General features: G+C 43.8%; 1 protein-coding gene across 1 annotated transcript in view; it reads right to left on the minus strand.

Moving 5' to 3' along the window:
- Window positions 1–21,532, minus strand: part of LOC124555897 (unconventional myosin-Va-like) — a 59,317-nt gene extending 37,785 nt beyond the window's left edge. The window contains exon 1 of the mRNA XM_047129956.1: window positions 21,479–21,532. Within this exon, the coding sequence (XP_046985912.1) occupies window positions 21,479–21,532 (54 nt within the window). The remainder of the gene's footprint in view (window positions 1–21,478) is intronic.
- Between the last annotated feature and the right edge of the window lie 4,497 nt (window positions 21,533–26,029).

The following is a 26,029-nucleotide window of genomic DNA, read 5'->3' on the forward strand; positions in this document are numbered from 1 at the left end:
TTTGATAGTGTACCCCACTCATGGTTACTACAAATATTGGAAGTATACAAAGTAGATCATAAATTGATACAGTTCCTAAACATAGAAATGAAAAATTGGAAAACCACACTTAATATCCAAACAAATTCAAATAATGTCACATCACAGCCAATACAGATTAAGTGTGGAATATACCAAGGAGATTCATTAAGTCCTTTCTGGTTCTGCCTTGCTCTGGACCCACTATCCAACATGCTAAATAATACGAGTTATGGATACAATATTACTGGAACATACCAACACAAAATCACACATTTGCTGTACATGGATGATCTAAAACTACTGGCAGCAACAAATCAACAACTCAACCAATTACTAAAGATAACAAAAGTATTCAGCAATGATATAAATATGGCTTTTTGGAACAGACAAATGTAAGAAAAAAATAGCATAGTCAAGGGAAAACACACTGTACAAGAAGATTACATATTGGATAACCACAGCAACTGCATACAAGTAATGGAAAAAACAGATGCCTATAAATATCTAGGACACAGACAAAAAATAGGAATGGATAATACAAATATTAAAGAAGAACTAAAAGAAAAATATAGACAAAGACTAACAAAAATACTGAAAACAGAATTGACAGCAAGAAACAAGACAAAAGCTATAAGTACTTATGCTATACCAATATTGACCTACTCATTTGGAATAGCGAAATGGAGTAACACAGACCTAGAAGCACTCAATACACTTACACGATCACAATGCCACAAATATAGAATACATCACATACATTCAGCAACAGAAAGATTCACATTAAGCAGAAAGGAATGAGGAAGGGGATTTATCGACATAAAAAACTTACATTATGGACAGGTAGATAATTTAAGAAAATTCTTTATACAACGAGCAGAAACTAGCAAAATACACAAAGCAGTCAGTCATATGAATACATCGGCTACACCACTGCTATTTCATAACCACTTCTACAACCCTTTAGATCACATATCAACAGATAAAGAGAAAGTAAATTGGAAAAAGAAAACACTACATGGCAAGCACCCGTATCATCTAACACAGCCACACATTGATCAAGATGCATACAACACATGGCTAAGAAAAGGCAATATACACAGTGAGATGGAACGATTCATGATTGCAATACAGGATCAAACAATAAACACCAGATATTACAGCAAGCATATTATTAAAGATCCCAATACCACAACAGATAAATTCAGACTTCGCAAACAACAAATAGAAACAGTAGATCTCATCACAAGAGGATGTACAATACGAGCATATACAGAATACCCTAGAAGACATGACAATGTAGCACAAATAATATATCAACAAGTTGCCATACAACTTAAACTAATAAAACAACACATTCCCACATACAAGTATGCACCACAAAATGTACTGGAGTTCCATTAAATTTTTGGTGTTTGATGATGCTGGTGTTGAGAACTTGTTCAGGATGGACACATTTCAAGCATTTAAGTTTTCTATCACTGGCACAGTTCACCTTATATCCAATCAGGTACAGTGTTCTCTATTGGAAAAACTGTGTGAGGAGTTTTTAGGCTTGTTTTTGGAAGGTGTAGCATGTGCTGAGAATTTTTCTGCTCAATTTTTGTTAAAATTCATGTATCTGCCTCATTTTTGTCATGCGCGTCCTATTCCTGTTGCCCTGAAAGTTCAAGCGAAAGCAGAATTGGATAGAATTCAATCTCTAGGGTTGGTGCAATGTGTTATAGATAGTGAATGATCATCTCTGCTGACTGTAGTTCAGAAGCTGTCAGGGAAACTTCGCCTCTGTGGCGACTTCAGTACTACTGTCAATGCACAGTCGATTGTGGATACATATGCTCTCCCATGCAAGGGGGAACCGTTGTCAAAAATATTGGGTGACCAGTACTTTTCTAAAATTGATTTGTCTAAAGCATATCTGCTGGTTACTGTGGACAAAGTGTCTTGGTGAGTTCTGGTTTTGAATACTCCTTTTGGTTTATATCAATATTTGCACCCTCCTATTGGTGTGGCTAGCATTCCTGCTATTTTCCAAGAATTTTTAGAGGAATTGACTAAGCCTGTCCCAGTTTGCATTAATTATCTGGATGATGATGTCATGAGCTGCTCTGCAGCGCTGCCTGGTTTGGCCGAGTGGTTCTAGGCACTTCAGTCTGGAATCGCGCGACCGCTACGGTCACAGGTTCGAATCCTTCCTTGGGCATGGATGTGTGTGATGTCCTTAGGTTGGTTAGGTTTAAGTAGTTCTAAGTTCTAGGGTACTGATGACCTCAGATGTTAAGTCCCATAGTGCTCAGAGCCATTTGAAGCATTTTTTCGTTCTGCAGCTGATCACTTGAAAAATTTGCACATTTAGTCTTACCTCTTATGGTGTAACCTCACGAAATCTGAGTTTCTTTCAACTTTCTGTTTATTTGTGGTTCGAGATCTCCCTGTTTGGTGTTCACCCTCTGCTGGACCCCACCTCCACTGTTACATCTATCATCTATGCCTCACTCCACATCTATCACAGCTGAAATCATGGTGGATTAGAAACAGGTTGATACCAAACACCTGACTTGCCGCATTTTTGTGGAGGTCGTGTCCATTTATCTGGGAGGATGGTTGGTTGGTTGATTGGGGTTGAAGGGACCAAACAGCAAGGTCATCAGTCCCTTGTTTCAAATGTAGTCCATTCCGATAGTGTGACATCTCAGAAAAGTCAGAACGATAAAAGGGAAAAGCTAAAAAATGTAAAAGTGCAGTCACGTTGTCAATGGTAAAAACAGCAAGTCAGCAAGAGAGCAAACCCAACGCTATGCTAGAGACAGGAAATATCCCACCTCTGAAGCAGTAGAGGCAAGCCCACCTGCGACTTAAAAGTGTGCAACTGCTAGAATGTAGAAGTGCGTATGGGAAAAGGAGACTAACCAATCGTAAACAGTGATAAAAACAGAGTAAAAGGGGAAGAAAAGAGGATCTCGACCAGGGAGGGGAGTCGGGAATCTCCAAACACAGCTTACAGTGGGAGATACCCCAACTCACCACCCTGCCCCAACACCAGAGAGAGATTAAAAACCTTAAAACTGAGAATAAAAACCACTTTCCCAGAGGAAACCGAGAACCAGTTCGACCATCCAGGAATCGTCAGCCAACATCAAAGGTAAAGTGCAGAGGAGTCTGTACTTAGCACGCAGAGCCAGAAGAAGGGGGCATTCAACCAAAATGTGGGCTACTGACTGGAAGGCTCCACAACCACAAAGTGGGGGTGGCTCATCACGCAAAAGAAAACCGTGGGTCAGCCTTGTATGGCCAATGCGGAGATGACACAGTGTGGTCGAGTCCTTTCGGGAGAGGTGAAAGGAAGAATGCCATGGGCCTGGTGTCACCTTAATCACATGAAGTTTATTAGACAGGGATGTAGCCTGCCAAGAATTGCCCCTTATTGTGTGATGTGGGATTTGATTTGAAGCCATAAATCCGCTACAGGAGGGGTTACAGAAAATGGGGGGTAAGTGATTGCTCCCCCAGCCAAACGATCAGCAAGCTCATTACCTGGGATACCCACATGGCCAGGGACCCAAAGGAAGTCAACGGAACAAGCAGCATGGCGAATATCAGCGAGATGGTCATGGATGGCAGAGACCAAGGGATGGCCCAAAAATCACGGTTTAATAGCCAGAAGGGCACTCATTGAGTCCATACATAACAAAATGCGGTTGTGTTGGGACTGTTTGTTGGCACTGTTTAACAAAGGTAAGGGCCTGGGAAATTGCCATCAATTCCGCAGTAAACACCCCACATGTAGGTGGCAGCAGATGATTTTCCATTCCAACAGAGGACGTGAAGGCATATCCGACATGATCAGCAGATTTAGAGCCATCGGTGTAAAAAACAGCAGCATCCCGAAACTCCCATAAAATGGAATCTTTCGGACCTTGGTTAAGATCCATCTGAATTTGGGGCTGAGGAACTAACCAAGCAGGGGTGGAGGTGGGTGGAGGGAGCGTGGAAGACAGGACAAAGAAGGAAGCTGAAAATCACGGTGAAGAGACGCAAAGCAGAGCCCAACCGGTAAACCTGTCCAAGGGCAGGAATCAGGTGGGTGGCGTCCATGGTTTTGGAACAGGACAGAATAGCAAGTATGGGAGAGGAACGGACAGCGATTGCATAAGACACCAGAAGCTGGGACCGCCGAACAGAAAGGGTGGGTATCCCTGCTTCAACCAGGAGACTATCAACAGGACTACTAGGGAAGACACCGGTTACCAAATGGATACCATGATGGTGGACTGGATCCAGCACGTGCAGTGTGGAAGGAGCAGCCGAGCCATAAACTTGACAACCATACTCCAAGCGAGACAGAACTGAAGCACGATAAAGGCAAAGAAGGAGGGAGCGGTCCACACCCCAAGAGGTGTGGGCAAGGAAGCGAAGAACATTGAGTTTACGGAAACATCCTACCTTCAGAAGTCTGATATGGGGCAGCCAAGTGAGCTTGTTGTCGAAAAGAAGACCCAGGAAACGAAACTGTGGGACCACAGGCAATTGTTGTGCATCAAGATAGAGCTCTGGATCAGGTTGGATCGTAGTACGGTGACAGAAGTGGACCACCCACGATTTTAAAGGAGAGAATTGAAACCCGTGTGAGAGGGACCATACAGAGGCACACCGTATAGCTCCCTGGAGCTGCCGCTCTGCAGAGGCCATCAAAAAGGAACTAACCCAGATGCAGAAATCATCCACATACAGAGCAGGAGTGACCAAAGGACCGACAAAGGCCACAAAGACCGTATAATGAGAAAAAGAAAGTGTGGAAAGAAATTCCCATTCAGTAAAAGGTTTGTTTTAAGATTCTGACTGACAAGGGGTAAAACATAAGGCGGAAGATTCGGCCAGCTGTTTCCGGTGAAGGAAAGAAGCTGGATAGGAGGCTGATGCTGATGCAAAATGGGTCGCAAGATGTTCTGCAACAATCAACAGGTCCGTACAAAGGTAAAGGCCTGGGAGGGTGGGCTGCCGATGGCAACCTTGGAGAGAGTGAAGTGTAGCCCATACCCGTGACATACGGACAGTAGAACCGAGGGAAGAAACAAAGCGCTCCCAACATATCCATTTGCTCCATTTGATTAAATAACAGGCTTTACTGCGACGGTGTTTAAAGGTAATATGGTTGGCAATGGATGGGTGTCTCTTAAGGTGTTGCAAAGCTCGACAACGATCACGGATGGCAATGGCAATAGTTGTACTCCACCATGGGACTTGCCGGCGACGAAATGGTCCAGATGAGCGCAATACAGCAACGCTAGCAGACGTCATCAATACAACCTGACAAAGAGGGAGAAAACATGACCTGTGCAGTATATAGAGGCCAATCGGTGCATTGGAAAGACCAACGAGGTAATCTGTCCATGGGGGAGCAGGAAGGGAGCAAGAGAATCAACGGGGAATGGTCACTATCACAAAGGTCGTCGTGTGGCGACCAGTGTAATGAAGGGAGGAGGGAGGGAGAAGAAAGAGAAAGATCAATGGCAGAAAAGTTACCATGACCAGCAAGAAATGAGTATGGGGGCCATCATTAAGAAGGCAGAAGTCGAGGTCTGTAATAAACTGATCTGTGAGAAGACCTCGTCTAGATGGAAAAGCACTGCCCCACAAGGAATGATGAGCATTAAAATCCCTGGGAAGGAGGAAGGGAGGAGGAAGTTGCTGAAGAAGGGTAGTTACGGCAGCAGGTGTAAGAGTCCTGTCAGGAGGGAGATAAAGATCGTGAACCGTGACCTCAGAGTCCATGTGGAACCTAACAGCAACCGCTTCCAATGTAGTTTGAAGAGGAAGTCACGTGCTAGCAACATCTGTACGGACCAATGTACAAACGCCACCAGAAGCCCGCAGGTGTCAGACCTGATTTCGACAGAAAACACTGAACCCACAGAGGGTCGGTGAACGATTATCAGTAAAATGAGATTCCTGTAGAACTACACAAGCTGCACAGTAAGACGAAATAACTGATTTCAACTCTGTAAGGTGACGGTAATAACCATTAGAATTCCACTGGATAACCACAGAACGATGATTCAAATGGGGGTTGAACAGGCTAAAGCCAGTCATACCGCCGGGTCACCACCCATCACCGACAAGAATCTGGTTGTGAAGCTGGGGATGGGACCTCTGGTGACACAAGAGGCTCCTTGTCCCAGGACTTATGTTTCTTCTTCTTTTCTGTTTGAGATCGAGGAGGGCTGTGCGGCATAATGGAGTCAGCTGCAACAAGATTGGGAACATAAAGAGATCGGGTGACCTGGGGCCCAACAGACCACGGTTCTCGCGGTCGTCGCGTGGCAGTAGACCTTTGGCTTGGAAGGTGCCGGGAAGGGGCACCCCGGGAGGGGCGCCCTTGACTGGCAGACGCTGAAGAAGTGGCTTGGGAGGGGGAGCAGCGCTTGGAGGAGAAGGTGTGGGAGCCGCAGGGGAGGGGGGAGAAGAGCTGTCCGGGACTGGGGTAAGGAAGGGGGAGGAAGGGGTGAAAATGTAACTAAAGCATAACTAGACGTCATGGACACAGGGGAAGACATGCATACCTCTTACGAGCCTCAGTGTAGGTTAAACGATCAAGGGACTTATACTCCTGTGTCTTCTTTTCCTTCTTATAAACTGGGCAATCTGGTGAACGTGGAGAGTGATTGGCATGACAATTAACACACACAGGAGGGGGAACACAGGAACTCCTCTCATGGAGTGGACGTGCACAGTGACCACAGAGAGGGGCCCGTGAACAGAGGGAAGACTTGAAACACCTCATAGGAGGTGGGATATGCGGCATCACATCACATCGATAAAACATAATCTTTACTTTCTCAGGGAGGGAATCCCCCTTCAAAAGCCAGGATAAAGACGTCAGGATCAATGCGATTGTACTTCAGACCCTTCTGAACACGCCGAACAAAGTGAACACCCCACCATCCGAGATTGTCCCGATGCTCCTCATCAGTTTGAAGGATGAGGCCCCTGTGAAAAATCACACATTGAACCATATTTAGAGACTGGTTGGGGGGGGGGGGGGGGGTAATTGACACAGGAATCAGGAATTGTGCCAAGATGGTTACAAGCACGAAGGGTCACAGACCGGGCAGCTGAAGCAGTTTTGATCAACAACGAACCCCACCGCATCTTTCTCAGGGAGTCCACTTCACCAAAATTGTCTTCAATGTGTTCTGCAAAGAATAAAGGTTTGGTATTCGTGAAAGTATCCCCATCAGTCATGGTGCAAACCAGCATTACCGATGGAGGGCGTTGCAAACTTGTAAGTGATTTTCAGCCAGCTGTCCAAATACTTTTGATCACATAGTATACATGGATGCTAAATCAGCAATGCTCACACCACATTTGCGTTTTTCAATGATTTTACGTTTCATTTCTAAGGCCACTTTCTCTCTCTTATTGTCGTCTCCTAATGGCTTTATCTAAGGGACATTTGTATGAAAGTTATTAACGTTTGCACACAGAAAAACACCATGTGAACACAAATTTAGAAAAATGTATGATCATAATCTGCACTAAGATGGTAGCTGCAGACAATGAAAGGTGTTTATGTTGTTGAACGTTTCTCCTGCTATGCACAAAAGTCTGGTGACATCACACTAGCCATCGTCACTCATTATGTATAACATTACTCGTTAATTGAGTCATTTTTTACCATTTGTTTTGCTCGTTATGCGAATTGCACATTATGAGCAGTGCTCGTTAAGTGAGGTTCCATGGTATAGCATTTGTATCCACCTGATTCCGACGAGAAAGAGATGTCCCCTGGCAAGTCCCACATCCCAGTTCATTCTCTCGAAATCCCATTACGTCCTGACAGCACCATTCTATTAGTTGGAAGACTGTCTATTCCTCCACCCATCACTGATTGGGCAGAGAGATATCGCAACGAGAAAAATAGAACACTAACATGCAGAAGGAAATTCTCAACTATGCAGGGTATACATGGACGGTACAAAGAAATTCGGAAGCACTACACCTACAATTCATCGATATCGAATGACTGTCTATAAATATCCCCCTGTACATGTCCTAATCTTTATCATATTCCTATGATTACTATGCTAGATATACAACAGTGTAATAGTGTCAGATCGTCAGATCCTTTGTTAATGGCAAAGTCTCTCTTCTTCTCCCGCGTCCGACCATCCTGATTTAGGTTTTCCGTGATTTCCCCAAATCACTCCAGGCAAATGCCGGGATGGTTCCTCTGAAAGGGCACGGCCGACTACCTTCCCCATCCTTCCCTAATCCGATAAGACCATTGACCACGCTGCCTGGTCTCCTTCCCCAAACAACCAACCAACCAATCTCTCTTCTTCTTCTTTTTCTTATTCTTCTCTCTCTCTTTCTCTCTCTCTCTCTCTCTCTCTCTCTCTCTCTCTCTCTCACACACACACACACACACACACACACACACACACACACACACACACACTCACACACACACACAATTTGCTTTTATAATATCCAATGAACTATTAAAACTTCACCAACGCCACCTGGTAGAGAACGGTGGTAAGGTTTTAACATGCCTCTCATTTCCAATATGTCGAAAACAAATACTTTCTGCATGCTGACATATCTGGAGATCCTATTAAATATGTAGGTATTTGCACACTGAAGCAGGTGGCCAGTGGTTAAAGTTGCTTGCACAGAGCAGTGCAAAGTTTTTTCGTCTGTGCTGGAGGAAGGACCATATCCTACAGACCATCAGTCACAATAGAGGGTTCCTGTGTTGATGTTTCATAAGCAGTTTGATACATTGATTTTTTTTTAATGCATCGAAACAGTGTGTGGCTACAGCTTTGTACACTACCATACATTTTGGTTTTCTACCTTGACTTTGAGGTCTGTGTCAGGTGCTAAACTGACATTAACACTTTTCAATCCCTGAGCTCTCACAGAAACTTGGACATACCATGGCATAAACTAAGCTGCTGCCAAAACACACAGGATGGTTGAAATAAAAGACAGAGGTGGTGTTTCTTATTGACAAAAATTTTGATGAGACTGCAACATATGGAAACTGTGGCACTGCAGCATGAGTCTCATTTTCTGTATCACTGCTAAACCATACCCTCCATTACTTTGCGAGTGCTATATACATGTGGACATATCGCAAACCCTGTTACACTTCCTACATGACATGAGACAAATACTGTTCTTTAATGTGGGAAATAGTCATTAGCAGAGAGAATGTGCAAAAGCTACTTTCCTTAGCCAAAACACTGCATACATTCTGTAATATTTTATTGCAATTGCCTATGTCCCTTGCATTCATAGAATAAAGTCTGAGATTGAAAGATCACCTTTGATAACTACCATCCCAACAAAAGAATCATATTCATAGCAGCACTCTGCCCTCTATATCAAAATGAGCTGCCCCTTGATTGAACCTGTCGACTAATGATCCTGAGAAAAAACTCTAGACGCTCTCTCTATGCACCTTGTAACTGTCCCTTGGCCTTTAACCAACCTTCCCTGCGCACATTGTCGCCAACTTAATTTGGAACTGACCTGAAGTATGAGCGCACTATACCCACTACATTCGATACCTTGTTAAAGAACGGGATGAACTGAGTTCCATGTAATCAATATATTTCGATATTGTGCTTTCAGAAAGAGCATAACACGACTTCCAAACTTGCACAACCAACTGATACTAGCGATACAGACCAGTATGCACATTCCACTACTGTAGCTGCTGTTCTGTGAAGACTGTTTGATACCAATCTTACATCACTCATCCAATTACACACGATCTCTCTAGATGCATCCATGCTGAGGAGGTTAGCACTCTTTACTTGTGTGAAGCGAATACGAGCCTGATACATTTGAGACTGTTGCAGTGATATAACAGATGATCAAGAAGAAGAAACGTATGGTTTATGCATGATGGAACTCCAGGAGGAAGGAGTTTAAAAAATTGTACATAAATCACTTGTGCTAGCAATTCTGTAGTATTGGAAAAAGATAAATTGTCACAGAAAATGAACATACACTCATAAGACTACACGATTCAACACTTAAACATGCTATAATGTAAAAGCAGTGTGGTTTCCAATATGTTAGTTACATGGAATGCGATGCTATTAATACTCCAATGGAGTAAATATATGTCCAACACCTGACATATACTCACCCTCTAAGATTTCTATCCTACTTACTATGGTGAGAAGCTTTATGATGATAAAACTACTACCTTCTACACCAAGAGGAAAAAATAGATTCTTTGTGAAACATGCACTATATAGCTTTCTGGAGGTGTACAGCACACACTGTTCATGTCCAAATACGGTTCAAAAATTATTCTACGCTTGCGTCAGTCATATAAAATGACTGTCAGCAATGGAAAATTCATGAAACTACCACATCTTATGAGGAAAAAGACAAACGCATAGCAGTGGTGTTTGACATGTCAGACTACACCAATGCTGCACTATCTATGAGAACAGAACACAATCTCTTCCAAACACAATAACTGTGAAGCAAATGTATACGCAGGGATTACAGTACCTCACAAACCCCTGCCTCAATTTATGTTCAAGATGTGGCAGGGGAATGGAGTACTTTGCATACATCTTCATTTGTTTAGAGGAGGATGCTGAAATAGGTTTTCCATCGGTTTGGTAGACATGGTTCATCGCACATGCATTGGAAGTGCTCCGCTGGCTGTGGTATGGAGGGGTTTCCTGTTAATGATCGCAGGTACATAGCTCTCTAAATCACATGTAGAACATACAATTATATATGAGTTGAATGAAAGTTATACCACACAACTGATACACTATGAGAAAACATCAGAAAAAAATGGTTGAAAGTGCAATACATGACCAGCCACAACTTCTCACTGTCTCTAGAATGCATCATCAGTCTACCATTAAATCATAACTCATTACACCCCCTCTCAGCTGATTAATCCACCTACTTTTTATCATCTTTTAGCACAGATCGATGTCAATTTAGATGCAGAGGGTTTTCTTTTCTAGTAGTGCAGTGAACTTGCATATATCTCTATTATATCAGTAGACATACTGCAGAATGTCGTTAAAAAGCATTCTGGAAATGTTCTGAAAGGTATCTGTTAGCTGACACCACATGATTGTCAGTGGTAACTGCCGTCTGCTACACATCTCCTGTGCAGCAAGCAACGTAAATTGAAGTATTAACTGTGTTTTTCTTACTTGTCACTTCTTTTTCCGTGTGTTTTTGCTTTTAGGAAACTTTAATTTTCGAGCACTAGTAATAGTGTTCCATAGATTTTGTGTTTGTTTCGAATACAGTCCAGAGACAGTTAGTGCTTAGTCTCATTGTTTCCAACAAGAAGTGTCTAGTAACCACAGTTTAGTCAGCTATTAGCCGCCTTTACTGAATTAGCAGTCTAGTACAAAACTGATTACTTAACGCTCTACAGTAAATTGTTGATTCCTTGGGATGGACAGGATGTGTGACGGATGCAGGAGGAGCTGGCCACTGTTTGCGAACAGCTGAACATACTGATGGCCACAGTCAGCCGTCTTCAGGCTGCTGCCTCGGAGTGTAGGGGCAGTGGGGAGTCTGATGCATCCCGTGGTACACCCCAGGTGTTACATGCTTCACCCACAGTCCCTGCTGTCGAGACATCTTCGCGGGTACCGGGCACAGTTGGGCCACCCTCTTCCCAAGGGGAGTGGCGGGTTCAACGATGTTCGCGTCGCATGAGGCGGAGGGCCAATGTGGAGGCTGTCCATGTGGCATCGCCCGCTCAACCTGTGAGTGGACATGTGGCCGCTCCTTCAGCAAGGTCCGAGCAGGCACATGGGGGGAGGGGTTTATTAGTGATTGGGAGCTCCAATGTTAGGCAGGTGATGGATCCCCTTAGGGAAATAGCGGAAAGGTCAGGGAAGAAGGCCAGTGTTCACTCTGCTTGCCATGGGGTCTCATCCGAGATGTGGAGGAGGCCCTGCCGGCGGCGATAGGGAGCACTGGGTGCACCCGACTGCAAATTGTTGCTCATGTTGGTACCAATGACTCCTGCCGTCTGGGTTCAGAGGTCATCCTCAGTTCATATAGACGGTTGGCGGAGTTGGTGAAGGTGGCTGCCTAGATCGCAGAGTGGAAACGGAGCTAACTATTTTGAATGTCATTCCCAGAACCGATCACGGGCCTCTGGTTTGGAGCCAAGTGGGAGGCTTAAACCAGAGGCTCAGACGATTCTGCAGAGATCTGGGATGCAAATTTCTCGAGCTCTGCAATCAGATAGAGAATTGTAGGGTCCCCATGAATAGGTCATGCATGCACTACACCCAGGAAGCGGCTACAAGTTAGCGGAGTACGTGTGGAGTGTGCATGTGTGTTTTTTTGGGTTAGAGAATTCCCTCCCTTGGCCCAACAAGACGCCTCCTAGGACGCGACAAGGTAGCAGTAGGCAAAACGCAACAGCGAATGACAATATTAGTGTGGTAATAGTAAACTGCAGGAGCATCTATAGAAAGGTCCCACAACTGCTCTCATTAATAAACAGTCACAATGCCCACATGGTACGAGGAACGGAAAGTTGGCTGAAACCAGATGTAAACAGTAATGAAATTCTAAACTCAGATTGGAATGTATACTGCAGAGACAGGCTGGACAGTGGAGGGGGAGGCGTGTTTATAGCGATAAAAAGTGCAATAGTATTGAAGGAAATTGGCGGAGATGTGGAATGTGAAATAATTTGGGTGATGGTCACGGTTAAAGCAGGCTCAAACATGGTAATTGGATGTCTCTATAGGTCCACTGGCTCAGCAGCTGTTGTGGCAGAACACCTGAAGGAAAATCTTTAAAATATCTCTAGTAGATTTCCCAACCATGCTATTGTTTTGGGTGGAGATTTTAATTTACCAGATATAGACTGGGAGACTCAAACGTTTATAACGGGTGGCAGGGGCAAAGAATCCAGTGAAATTTTTTTAAGTGCATTATCTGAAAACTACCTTGAGCAGTTAAACAGAGAACCGACTTGTGGCGATAACATATTAGACCTTCTGGTGACAAACAGACCCGAACTATTTGAAACAGTTAACGCAGAACAGGGAATCAGTGATCATGCGATCATAAAGCTGTTACAGCATAGGTGATTTCAGCCGTAAATAGAAATATTAAAAAAGGTAGGTAGAATTTTTTGTTCAGCAAAAGTGACAAAAAGCAGATTTCAGAGTACTGGACGGCTGAACACAAAAGCTTTATCTCAAGTACAGATAGTGCTGAGGATTAGTGGACAACGTTCAAAACCATCGTACAATATGCTTTAGATGAGTATGTGCCAAGCAAGATCATAAGAGATGGAAAAGAGCCTTCGTGGTACAAAAACCGAGTTAGAAAACTGCTACAGAAGCAAAGGGAACTTCACAGCAAACATAAACATAGCCAAAGCCTTGCAGACAAACAAAAATTACATGAAGCGAAATGTACGTGAGGAGGGCTATGCATGTGGCATTCAACGAATTCGAAAGTAAAGTTCTACGTACTGACTTGGCAGAAAATCCTAAGAAATTTTGGTCTTATGTCAAAGCGGTAGGTGGATAAAAACGAAATGTCGAGACACTCTGTGACCAAAATGGTACTGAAACAGAAGATGACAGACTAAAGGCCGAAATACTAACTGTCATTTTCCAAAGCTGTTTCACAGAGGAAGACTGCACTGTAGTTCCTTCTCTAGATTGTCGCACAGATGACAAAATGGTAGATATCGAAATAGATGACAGAGGGATAGAAAAGCAATTAAAATCACTCAAAAGCGGAAAGGCCACTGGACCTGATAGAATACCAGTTAGATTTTACACAGAGTACACAAAGGAACTTGCCCCCCTTCTTGCAGCGGTGTACCGTAGGTCTCTAGAAGAGCGTAGCATTCCAAAAGATTGGAAAGGGGCAGAGGTCATCCCCGTTTTCAAGAAGGAACGTCGAAGAGATGTGCAGAACTATAGACTTATATCTCTAACGTCGATCAGTTGTAGAATTCTGGAACACGTATTATGTTTGAGTATAATGGCTTTTCTGGAGACTAGAAATCTAATCTGTAGGAATCAGCATGGGTTTCGAAAAACACAATCATGTGAAACCAAGCTAGCGCTATTTGTCCACGAGACTCGGAGGGCCATAGACACGGGTTCCCAGGCAGATGCCATGTTTCTTGACTTCCGCAAGGCGTTTGATACAGTTCCCTACGGGCGTTTGATGAACAAAGTAAGAGAATATGGACTATCAGAGCAATTGTGTGATTGGATTGAAGAGTTCCTAGGTAACAGAATGCAGCATGTTATTCTCAATGGAAAGAAGTCTTCTGAAGTAAGAGTGATTTCAGGTGTGCCACAGGGGAGTGTCGTAGGACCATTACTATTCACAATATATATAAATGACCTTGTGGATAACATCGGTAGTTCACCGAGGCTTTTTGCGGATGATGCTGTAGTACATCGAGAGGTTGTAACGACTGAAAATTGTACTGAAATGCAACAACGAATTGACGCATGGTGCAGGAAATGACAATTGAATCTCAATGTAGACAAGTGTAATGTGCTGCAAATACACAGAAAGAAAGATGCTTTATCATTTAGCTACAATATAACAGGTCAGCAACTGGAAGCAGTTAATTCCATAAATTATCTGGGAGTAGGCATTAGGAGTGATTTAAAATGGAATGACCAAATAAAATTAATTGTTGGTAAATCAGATGCCAGACTGAGATTCATTGGAAGAATCCTAAGGAAATGCAGTCCGAAAACAAAGGTAGTAGGTTGCAGTACACTTGTTCGCCCACAGTTTGAATACTGTTCACTGGTGTGGGATCCGTACCAGATAGGGTTGATAGAAGAGATAGAGAAGATCCAACAGAGAGCATTGCACTGCGTTGCAGGATCATTTAGTAATTGCAAAAGCGTTACGGGGATGATAGATAAACTCTCTGCAACAGAGACGCTCAGTAGCTCAGTACGGGCTTTTGTTGAAGTTTCGAGAACATACCTTCACCGAGAAGTCAAGCAGTATATTACTCCCTCCTACGTATATATCACAAAGAGACCATGAGGATAAAATCAGAGAGATTAGAGGCCACACAGAGGCACACCAACAATCTTTCTTTCCACGAACAGTACAAGACTGGAATAGAAGGGAAACCAATAGAGGTACTCAATGTACCCTCTGCCACACAGCGTCAGGTGGCTTGCGGAGTATGGATGTAGATGTAGATGTAGATGTAGATGTAGATGGTAGAGAGGACATAGGAGCATATTGTAAATTATGTTTGTTAGAGTTTAAAACACTTAAACAGTCATACACAGTGTCAAACACACGGTCCATTCTGTAGTTGTATATTGCAGTCCACAAGCTGGTAATGAAATGCTCTTCAGCTAAGGAGGACATAAAGTTTATTATGGTAACATGTCACATGTCTACTGTGACCTTACAAAGGCATTCAATTCTGTGAAGCACTCCATGCTGCTTCATAAACTAGACAGATATGGCATCAGGCAAAATGCTCTGCAGTGGCTCAGGCGTTTTCTGACAAACAGGTAGCAAATACTAATCAAGACCTTCTTTACACAATTTAGAACCAAACAATAAAAAGTCAGTGACTTCAGTATTGTACACAAAAATCAAGTTATGGTCGAAGCTCTGTCCATTAAATTCTTGGAAATAAACTTGGACAAAAATCTAAGCTGGCAAGCACATATAGATTATTTAACTTCAAAATTAAACAGCCTTGCCTTTGCAGTGGTATACCAGACATAAGCTGCAGGAAAGCGGTGAACCGCAGTTACTTTGAACCTGTAATTAGATATGGTTTAATGTGGGGGGAGGGGGATTCAAGCTACATGTCATGAATCCTGCTACTTCAAAAAATAATTATTAGAAAAATCTGTGCTGCCCCTCCAAGAACATCCTGCCACCAATTATTAAAGAACCTAAAAATATTACCTATCCCTGCATTGTACAGATTTTAAATTATCATCTTTTTAAATAGTAAACCTGAGCTGACAGAAGAAAACCATTTTAAACATACGTACAACACTAGACACAAAGAAAATTTCATGCTTCCACATCACTTAAAACTCTACCAACGGACACCTCAGTCCATGGAAATGAAAATTTACAATAAACTCAAGGGTAGAGCTGTACTGAGCATGGAGATAGGTTCATTGAAGAGAAAACTATATAATATCCTCTTGGAAAAATGCTGCTATTCAATTGAGGAATTTATCAACAATGAAATTGTCATTTGAATAGTGTGACTGTTTAATATTATAGCATTGGGTATAATATTGGATACATATATAAAGATAATGTACTGTTACATCATAAGAAAAACAATTTTATATAATTACTATGGCCATCATTTTTACAGTGTGACTGTTTAATATTATAGAATTGTGTATAATATTGTACACATATATAAAGGTAATATACCGTCACATCATAAGAAAAACAATTTAATAATAGTGCTGTGTCCAGTATCAACCAGTAATGGTAAAAATACTGTTATGTAATTATGTATATCATAAGGCTAAATTTGACGTGTATTCTGTACAGCATGATCGGATAATCTGTAAATGTATGTTATGAGATGAATACAAAGTATCACATAGCCTTTAAAAAAACCTTGAGCACTCCACGAATACCCCTGCTACATGAGTAGCTCCTTCCTTTGTGTATTACACCCGTGACCTGTCAACAGGGGTCCTACGACTTTCCACTCAATAATGTAGCCCTAGAAATCTGCATCCAAGATCATCACAGAGCCAAAGATAATGGTTGAGGAAACAATGCTGCAATTTGCCATCTCTGGTTGCATCCCACAGGCGAGGCCAGCAGGCTACTCCACTTCCCCGAGCCACTGGCATGAATTGAGGATAGGCTTGTGGCGGCCACACCATTCAAAATTGCTGAACTATTGCACAGACGACACAAGTAAGCGACGATCGGCATTCACGAGTGCAGCTATACCGTTATACCAAGTTTTGGCATCAATGCATCCCATTCCAGATCATACAGGACAAAGCAGACAGACAGTGCGAGCTGATCAACGCGACGCAACACATGTCTCTGACTTCTCATGCCGCGGACCACATGCATCGAGTGAAAGCGACTCCACCGCAAATGCATGTGCGCAGCCCTAAATGGAGTCGCCCGTTTAGTGGTGTACACTCCTCCATTGGCAGTGCCTTTCGCCCTTTCACAGACATCACGGCGCCTCCGGTCATGCCAGGAGCTAAACTTTTGGTGACACGGCTTTTGTCTCAGTCAGTCCACACTGTCGCGCCAAGGCTCATCACTGGAGTGTACACCCTCCAGGATTGGTGATCAAGCTGTACAGCTAGCTCAACACACCTGTATGGATGGAGGTTACTGATGAATGGTATTTGTTACTTATTGTAAAACTAGTGAAGAATAAATGTGTCACGACCAAAAACTGCCCTAGTTGTTTCTGTCACCAAGCCTCTCCCTTGAACACAGTGCGTTGGCATGGCAATAAAGCTGGTTCACTGCACATCATGACAGTAATACCACACGTCCCCGCTTAACTGGTGACCCCGACGTGATCCAAGGCTAAAAACACATGGTGACGAACGTTTGTCGGTATGAGTAATGTGGAACCGCGAGTAGGCTGAACAGTGCTCCTTAGTGATAAACTTTTTTTGTGTACAAACTCTTTTTTTGTATTGTATTTGTGCGCATATGTTTCGTTCGTGAGCTGTCTAATGTTTTTCTTTTTTGTGTGATTTCCTTTGGCGTGTTATTTTGTGTGCTTTACTCTTTAGTGAGGATTCGACTCTGAGCTAAGATAGCGACATTGGAAGAGTTGCAAAAGGCTGTTGAAGACCCATTCGCATGCAACAAGGGGCTGGAGAGTGAGCTACAAGCATGGACTACACGTGCGGATGCTGCACAGCCAGACAGCCCAGGACAATTTTGGCGCGCAAATCCCTGCCACAGTGATGCCTCCTATGATCACTGGAATGCCAACAAGCACTGGTCGGATGTTGATCAGGCTGCCTCCCTTTAGGCCGCGCGATCCTCTAATGTGGTTCAGCCAAGTCGAGGCAGTCTTTATGAGCAGCCACATAACCTGCAACCTGGCAAAATTTGGACACGTAGTGAGCCAGCTCGACCAGAATTACGCGGCCGAAGTGCAAGATGCCCCGCTGACGCAGTCATCCTACAGATGGCTCAAGGAAGAGCTGATCCGGCGGATCTCATCATCTGAAGAACAACGAGTGCACCAACTGCTGCGGCAAGAGGAATGCGGCGACTAGAGCCCCTTGCAGTTCCTGCGTCACTTACGGAGTCTCACGCAGTCCAACATGGTGCCTGATTCACTGTTATGCACTATCTGGGTGCGCAGCCACCCAGCTGAGGTGCAGGCAGTGATAACAGCACAGATGGAGATGCAGCTGGACACTGTTGCAAACTTGGACGACCACGTGCACGATGCGCTGACAGCACCGTGGAAGCTTACGACACCGTCCCCCCCCCCCCACCTCAGTGGTGGCATGCGCCTCCCACACCCACATTGGATGATGACCTGCACAAGCTAGTGCAAAACTGGGCCGCACAGGTGGCAACTCTCTCCACGCAAGTCGACTGGTTGGCGCGCTCACGGCAAGAGGGCAGCACGCATCGCAGCAGCAGCACACCACGCTACAGGCAGCGCAGCTGGCAATGCAGCAACAGCCGCTCCAACTGTACCCTGTAGATGTCAGATCACGCACAAATTGGCTTCTGCTGGTACCATGCCCGTTTCGGCAATGAAGCAACCACGTGCCACGCTCCTTGCTCGAACCCAAATGCCAGCTACGATCGGACCTAGGCACACCCGGCTGCAGTGTGATATCAAAGCGTCTATTTGTCTTGGAACGGGGTGCAGGCGTGAGGTACCTTGTCGACACCATTTCAGACCTTTCGATATTCCCCTGTTCTATGATACGAGACTGCAGGCGGGTCGAGGCACTTTCCCTCACAGTGGCAAACAATTCAGCAATTAAAAGTTACAGCACACACAGCCGCAATTTAGATCTAGGTCTATGCCACACATTATCATGGACTTTTACTGTGGCCGGTGTCAATGAGCCGATTCTGGGTGAGGACTTTCTCGGCCACTACAGGCTGCTAGCCGATATCACAAATGGCCAGCTCATCGACGTGACAACAAATTTAAAGACAGTGGGACAGCTCCGGCAGGCCGCATTCTACAGTGTTAAACCTGTGAAGTGCCCCAGTCCTTACGGTGACATCCTTGAAACATTCCCCGACCTCACCCGCCCAGCCAACGCACCGAGAGACATTAAACATTCGATGGTGCACCACATAATAACCACGCCCGGACCACCCACATTGTGGCGCCCACGTCGACTCGCGCCTGATAGACTTGCAGCAGCAAAGGCAGAGTTCGAGCCATGCTGCAGCAAGGCCTCATTCGACCATGGCCATGGCCATGGCCATTGGTGTTACATTTGGTACCCAAAAAAGACAATTCAAGGCGTGCATGTGGGGACTACCGCGCCCTTAATTTGCGAACGGTGTCGGACTGATACCCAGTCCCACACCTTCAAGACTTCAGTTATGCTTTGGCGGGCTGCGTGGTGTTTAGCAAGATAGAGTGCGCAAAGGCATACACCCAAATTCCGATGGAGCCCGAAGACATTGAAAAAACAGCTATTGTAACGCCCTTTGGGCTTTCCGAAAGCCTATTTGTGACTTTTGGTCTTCGGAATACTGCCCAGACTTGGCAGCGGTTCCTGGATGGCGTCTTGTGAGGCTTGCCAATTTTGTTTCGCGTACCTCGACGACATCTTGGTGTATTCCAAGACGACCGAGCTCCACTGCCGCCACCTAATGACTGTCTTTCAGTGCCTGAGTGAAGCCGACATCGTTATTAATGCAGCAAAATGCGAATTCCGTGTGACGGAAATCGAGTTCCTCGGCCATTTAATTACCCCCACAGGATCGACGCCACTACTGGAGAAAGTGCAAGCGATACTGATCATACCGCGACCGCAGACACACAAAAAACTACGTCGTTACCTTGGCAAGTTGAACTTTTATCGCTGACACCTGCCCAACGCTACCGCCGAGCAAGAGCCGTTGACTAAGGCGTTACACGGTCCTACCTCAAAGGGAAAGACCCCTGTGAATTGGACAGACGAAATGGAGCAGAGCTACATGGACTCAAAACGGAATCTCACAGAAGCGACATTGATCGCTCACCCAGTAGATGACGCGTACTTAGCTGTAGTCTTGGACTCCAGCCAGGCCGCCACTGGTGCGGCGTTAGAGCAGTGCGTCGGCGGGAGCTGACAGCCTCTCGGTTTTTTCTCTATGAAGCTATACAAATCGCAACACGCTTGGAGCGCTTATGACCGAGAGTTGCTTGCGGTGTATGTGGCGGTGAAATACTTCCAACTGTCCTTAGGAGCACGACAATTTGTCATTTTCACCGGCAATAAACTGATTATGCACGCGTTCCATAACAACCACACTAAGTGTTCACCGCGCCAACTCAAGCAATTAGAGTTCGTGTCGCAATTTACAACATACATTCGACACATTTCGGGTATAGAAAATATTGTCGCCGATTATTTGTCTCGAGCGTGTGCCGCTAACTCACCCTCTATGAACTTTGAGGACATCGCCCAAGTACAGGAGAGTGATGAAAAACTGCACCGCTTCCGGCACGACACTTCCAGCAGCCTGCAACTGGAGCTGGTGCCTGTCCCCGGCTCTGCACGGAAGATTTGGTGTGACATCTCAACTGGCATGCACCGACCGTTCCTTCCGGAGCAGTGCCTTCGACTGTGCCCACAGACGTTCACACCCCAGCACCAACACCACTGCGATGTTTGTGGCCACGCGTTTCATCTGGCCCGTGCTTTGGAAGGACTGCCGTGAATGGGCGCGCACCCGCACGGCATGTCAGTGCGGCAAAGTCGGGAGACACACCCACGCACCCGTAAGCACCTTCCCTGATGCGACACGCCGAATTGCGCATGTTCACGTGGACCCCATCGGCCCGCTTCCTGTCTCTCGAGGCAAGCGATATCTCTTAAACGTGGTGGACCGCTTCACTCGCTGGCCGGAAGCAATGCCTGTCGTGGACATCACCACCGAGACCATCACCACCACATTCGTGGACAGCTGGGTGGCACGCTTTAGATGCCCCAGTCATGTGATAACTGTCCGCGGCCACCAGTTTGACTGCGCATTGTTCACGCACGTAACCAGACTGTGTGGCATCCGGCTACACAGGACAACAAGCTACCACCCGGCGTTGAATGGCATGGTCGAATGGTTCCACAGGACATTGTAAGCCACCCTAACTTGCCACGACACCTCATGGCCAGAGGCACTCCCACTGGTGCTGCTCGGCCTGCGAGTAACGCCGAAGGAGGAGATCGGTGCGTCACCTGCCGACCTCGTTTACGGTCAATGTCTGACGATCCTGGGCGATTTCATTGAAGAAGTACCACTCCCACATGACACCGTGGCACCCACTCTGGCAGAACGTCTGTGGACTCACACGGCCAGCCTCCGAGCAGACGCACCGATGCAGCAAGGCATCAGGAAGCTATTCGCGCACACAGACCTACAGTGCTGCACGCATGTCATGTTGCGTATCAATGCAGTACAATCATCTCTCTGGCCGCCCTACTGCAGACTGCACCAAGTGATCGCTGAGGTGACTAAATGCTCGTCATCAAGTGCAACGGGAAGCCATCTACAGTGTCAATTGACCACGTCAAGCCAGCCTACGTCTTGCCCACTCCAGCAGCCACGCTTTTCTTCGACCCAGCAGAAGACCTGATCACAGACGACACTCCCTCTGCCAGCAGCCAGACGGAGCCCGCACCCATAGCCGCCAGTGATGCACAGCAGCAGCCTTCTGTCATCACGCCACCACGTGTGCCTAACACCACCCCGCCCAGGCAGCTGGCACGGCCACTCGGACCGCGCCCACCACTGGTGCACCGGTCGCTCCCACCACAGCCGCCAGTGGACTACGTCCCGCGCGCCAGCCACCGTATCCGATTCAAACAGCAGTGCTGCATCACCAATGCGCCACACCACCCACAGCAGAAAAAAAGCGCCCGAGCTGCCGAACCCGTCAGAATCTGGCGTGCACCTGCCGCCATCTGCTGTAGAGACCTAGTCTCCAGCTTACCACGCTTTCAGCTGGTAACCCCAGACAATGCCTCCTGTGTCTGTCGCAGCTCCTGGATGCGCGTTTGTGTCCCTGTGCCTCTGCCACATTGGGCATTGAAGCCGGATTGACATCCGTGCCAGTTTACCGATTCGCATCACCGTCGAGCTGCAGATATCGTGCTCCGCACCGCCCGGCTTGTCCGTATCAGCTCCCGGACCCGCTTTCCAGTCATGATAGTACCGTACTCATGCATGTTCTCCAGACCTCCGTTGTCTCAAACGTTGAGGTCGGTTCGAGTGCTCTGCTGCTTCCGCGACTGAGTCACTCGGCGAACTTGTGCAATGTATGAACACTTGAACATGTCACTCTCAATACCACTCTGAACAATGTAAATAGCGAACTTTTTCTGTAGCTCTTGTGAATACCCGACATTGTTATTAAGAAGTCAGTGCCTTAGAGATGTCACACCAAATTACCCGCATAGTGAGACATAGTGCGTTGAGTGGTTTGGCAATTATTTCATTTAATGCAAAAAAGTATCTTCTTCTTCTGTAGCTGCAAATTTTGTAGTATAAACAACTGTCATATATTTTTACTTCAGTCATCACCATACATTTTAATCACTCTAGCAAATAATTGTGACTACTTGTGACAGTTTTACCTTGTACCTTAACTACAATAAAGTCACCTTTCTCCACTGTTTCAATATTTTCAACACTTGTGTACAAGTTAGCATCAGATGAATCAGTGTATTGGACATGATCAGAATCTTCAGAGCTACTGCTCCTTTCTGCCAGTATTTGGCATACTTAATTTAATTTATGCTTATTTGGCAATAGCTTTGCTCTTCTGTCTTTTGCTGCTGCCTCTGTCCATTGTTTAACTGTTGTACTGTTAAGGACAGTTTATTTTCCTTTCCTTCTGTGTCTCATTTTTTTACTTGTACCAGCTTTAGTACATGGACAAACTTATAATGTATGCATAATTTCTGTTTGCTTATCTTCTGGCTGGTGTCCGAGATTCTGAACATTGTCATCTGCAGATATGCTTGCATGTTCTCCCAGTGAATCATTTGTTATTTGTTGTCAGACTGGGAAAGGTCTGCCCAATATGTAAGACGATAAAAAATTGTAGGCATAAAATACGAGAGAACTGATACGTTTGATACTACTAACATGAAAGCCTTTCCAAATGTCAGGAAATGCAACACCAACAAGGGCTGTGTTATATATGGTATTTTTCTTGGGCACTAGAATGTGTTTCTTTGAAATTACTCATGAGATCAGAGCCTTTACAGGTCAACATAAAGTTGAATTTCCAGGCAATTTCTGACAGCAAGCAAATGAAACTGCATGAAAAATGGTTTTTACTTGATCGTGCAAACCTTACATTTATGTAATTTATTAGATGTTTTGCAACTGTCTGGCGTTAACTGCACCAATCCACTTAATGACAAATTTTACTGGTACACTTAACCCCACCTTCACTTTATCAACAATCTTCAGCATGAAGGGAAAATGACTCCATGCACAGTTTATATTTCATGGAGTATCATAAAGCAATAAACAATTAATCTAACTCAAAAAAGTAAAACTGTAGGAGATATTGTTAAATGCAAAAATAAATTACTCTTACCCGTGGATTTCAGTTATTTTAATCTATATCTGCAAATGTAGCTAACAGACAACATCCATATTAGCTCACACAGTACAGCCCACCTAAGGGAACATATTTGTGGTATGAAAAAACAATTTTCCCCCTTGAATTGTTTATAAATGTGATGGTTGCATTAGCTTTGAGAATCAGTTAACCCAACTTTTCCTAAGTATATGAAATTCAGAAAGTCATTGCCCCAAAGTAAAATTTAATTAAGTTCAGTTGTCTGTATGAAAGTTCATCTTTTCAGTGCATGTGTGCCATATTATAAGTCTTTCAGGCCAAAATAAAGAATATTGCAGTAATAATAACTGTTGCATACACAAAATTTTAGTGAGAACAAAGTGTGTCATAGACTTGCTCTTCAAACATGAGGAAAATAAAGTGATTATTTGAATACATTTTTCTCTGCTATGTGATAGAGAGTAATGTCTTGTCATTAATATGGGTGGTTGCTGTTGAGAATTATGCAGTAGTCATTTTTTGTGTATAAAGCCAAACAGAATGAAGTATATGAAGTAGCAATGTATTATGTAATTGAGAAGTATATTATAATGAATTGATGAAAAGGAAAGTGAATATGAAGTGGCAAACTGAATTAAGTGCTTTGGAGTATATATGAAACAGTAATGATTAGGGACCCTGCCTTTGTAACAGCTTCTTTTGCAAAAGTACCTCTTCAGTCAACATGTCTGAAACAGAATAAATAAGTGGTATAATGAGCATTGATAAACTGGAAAGTGAAATGATACACAAGAGAATAATATTCTTTTGTTGTGATGGCATGCCTAAGTAATATGATATAACTTGTTGAGAACATGCTGGACATTACAGCACTGTATTCAGAAACAGAGTGATGCTTTCATGAAAAAAAAAAAAAATGATAATAGTACTGAAAATTATTTAATGAAGCTAAGTGAAGTACTAATTTATTTAATGACTTGTTGAATATAAATTGCTACAAAGTTCATTTCTATGATACTGTACTGTTCACCACCTATGTGATATCATTTTCTAACTGGAATTAAAAATGCAATGAATTTCACTAACTCAATCTTCATTTCAAGAAAGTTAAGTCATAGTCAGAGGAGATCTTTGTTGTAAATTCTCTGTGTGACATTATACTGATAGCTGTGTTATTTTATAACATGTAAATGTCCAATTAATGAGTAATCATTCTTATTGGAGATATACAGATAGGAATTATTAGTGCACCAATTTAGAAAATTTGTTTGTCTTTTCATGTTTGTAAATGCCGAACACCACTTTGGATCAATACAATACAATACTATACAATACAATACATCGGATGTGAGTGAAAATTTGAAGGAGAAATCCCAGAAAGAACCTACAGCAAACGTTGAGTGTGGTTTCTGTTAAGGTGGTGCCAATGATGAGTAATGAACTGTGTTAACATGGTGAAAAATTTGGGAAATATCAAGAATAAGTTATGACCCATGAAGTTCTCTGACATAAATGTGTTTTGAAATATTGTAGTTACACACTTGTATTTTTTGAAATTTTTTAAAATTTTATGTCATAAGATGGCCAGGGAAGGCTGTTAGGTAACATTTAGTTAGGATACCTGATTTGAAAATTAGTTTAAAGTATTATGATAACATTGTTTCTTTTTTATGTATTTTGATACATGTAAGACTTATAGACCACTGAATTATCCAGTAAGCTAATTGTCATAAGTGTCTGTTTAATTCAGTTGGAGGGTGAACAGATATAGGAAGTTGTAAAATACTGCAACTGTTGTGTTTTCTGCTCATATGAATAACTAAAATTCTTTCACTTTTTCATCCTGTATCTAATGCTATCACACACATAATATGTAAGATATACATGAATGTGTAAATTTGTTATTTATGTGAAATTTTATTTAAATTTATGGTTCAATTGTCTGTATTTATCTTCCTGATTAAAATGATGTAGTTTTACTAGAATACTCAGAAATTAAAAGTTGTGGTTAATTAAATTTCCTGCAACAACACTTAATGGGAAAACATATTGAGCTAATGGGCAGGATAGTAAGTATTATTACCACTCATTCAAAAACAGACATTCCCAATTTTTCATGACCATATTTTAAATTATCTGAAATTAATTAACATATGGGATAAGTGACATTAAAAGTTTGGACACTCATAATTTCAATAATCTATTTTGCTT

The sequence above is a fragment of the Schistocerca americana genome, chromosome X, assembly GCF_021461395.2.
Source record: "Schistocerca americana isolate TAMUIC-IGC-003095 chromosome X, iqSchAmer2.1, whole genome shotgun sequence".
Taxonomy (NCBI): Eukaryota; Metazoa; Arthropoda; class Insecta; order Orthoptera; family Acrididae; genus Schistocerca; species Schistocerca americana.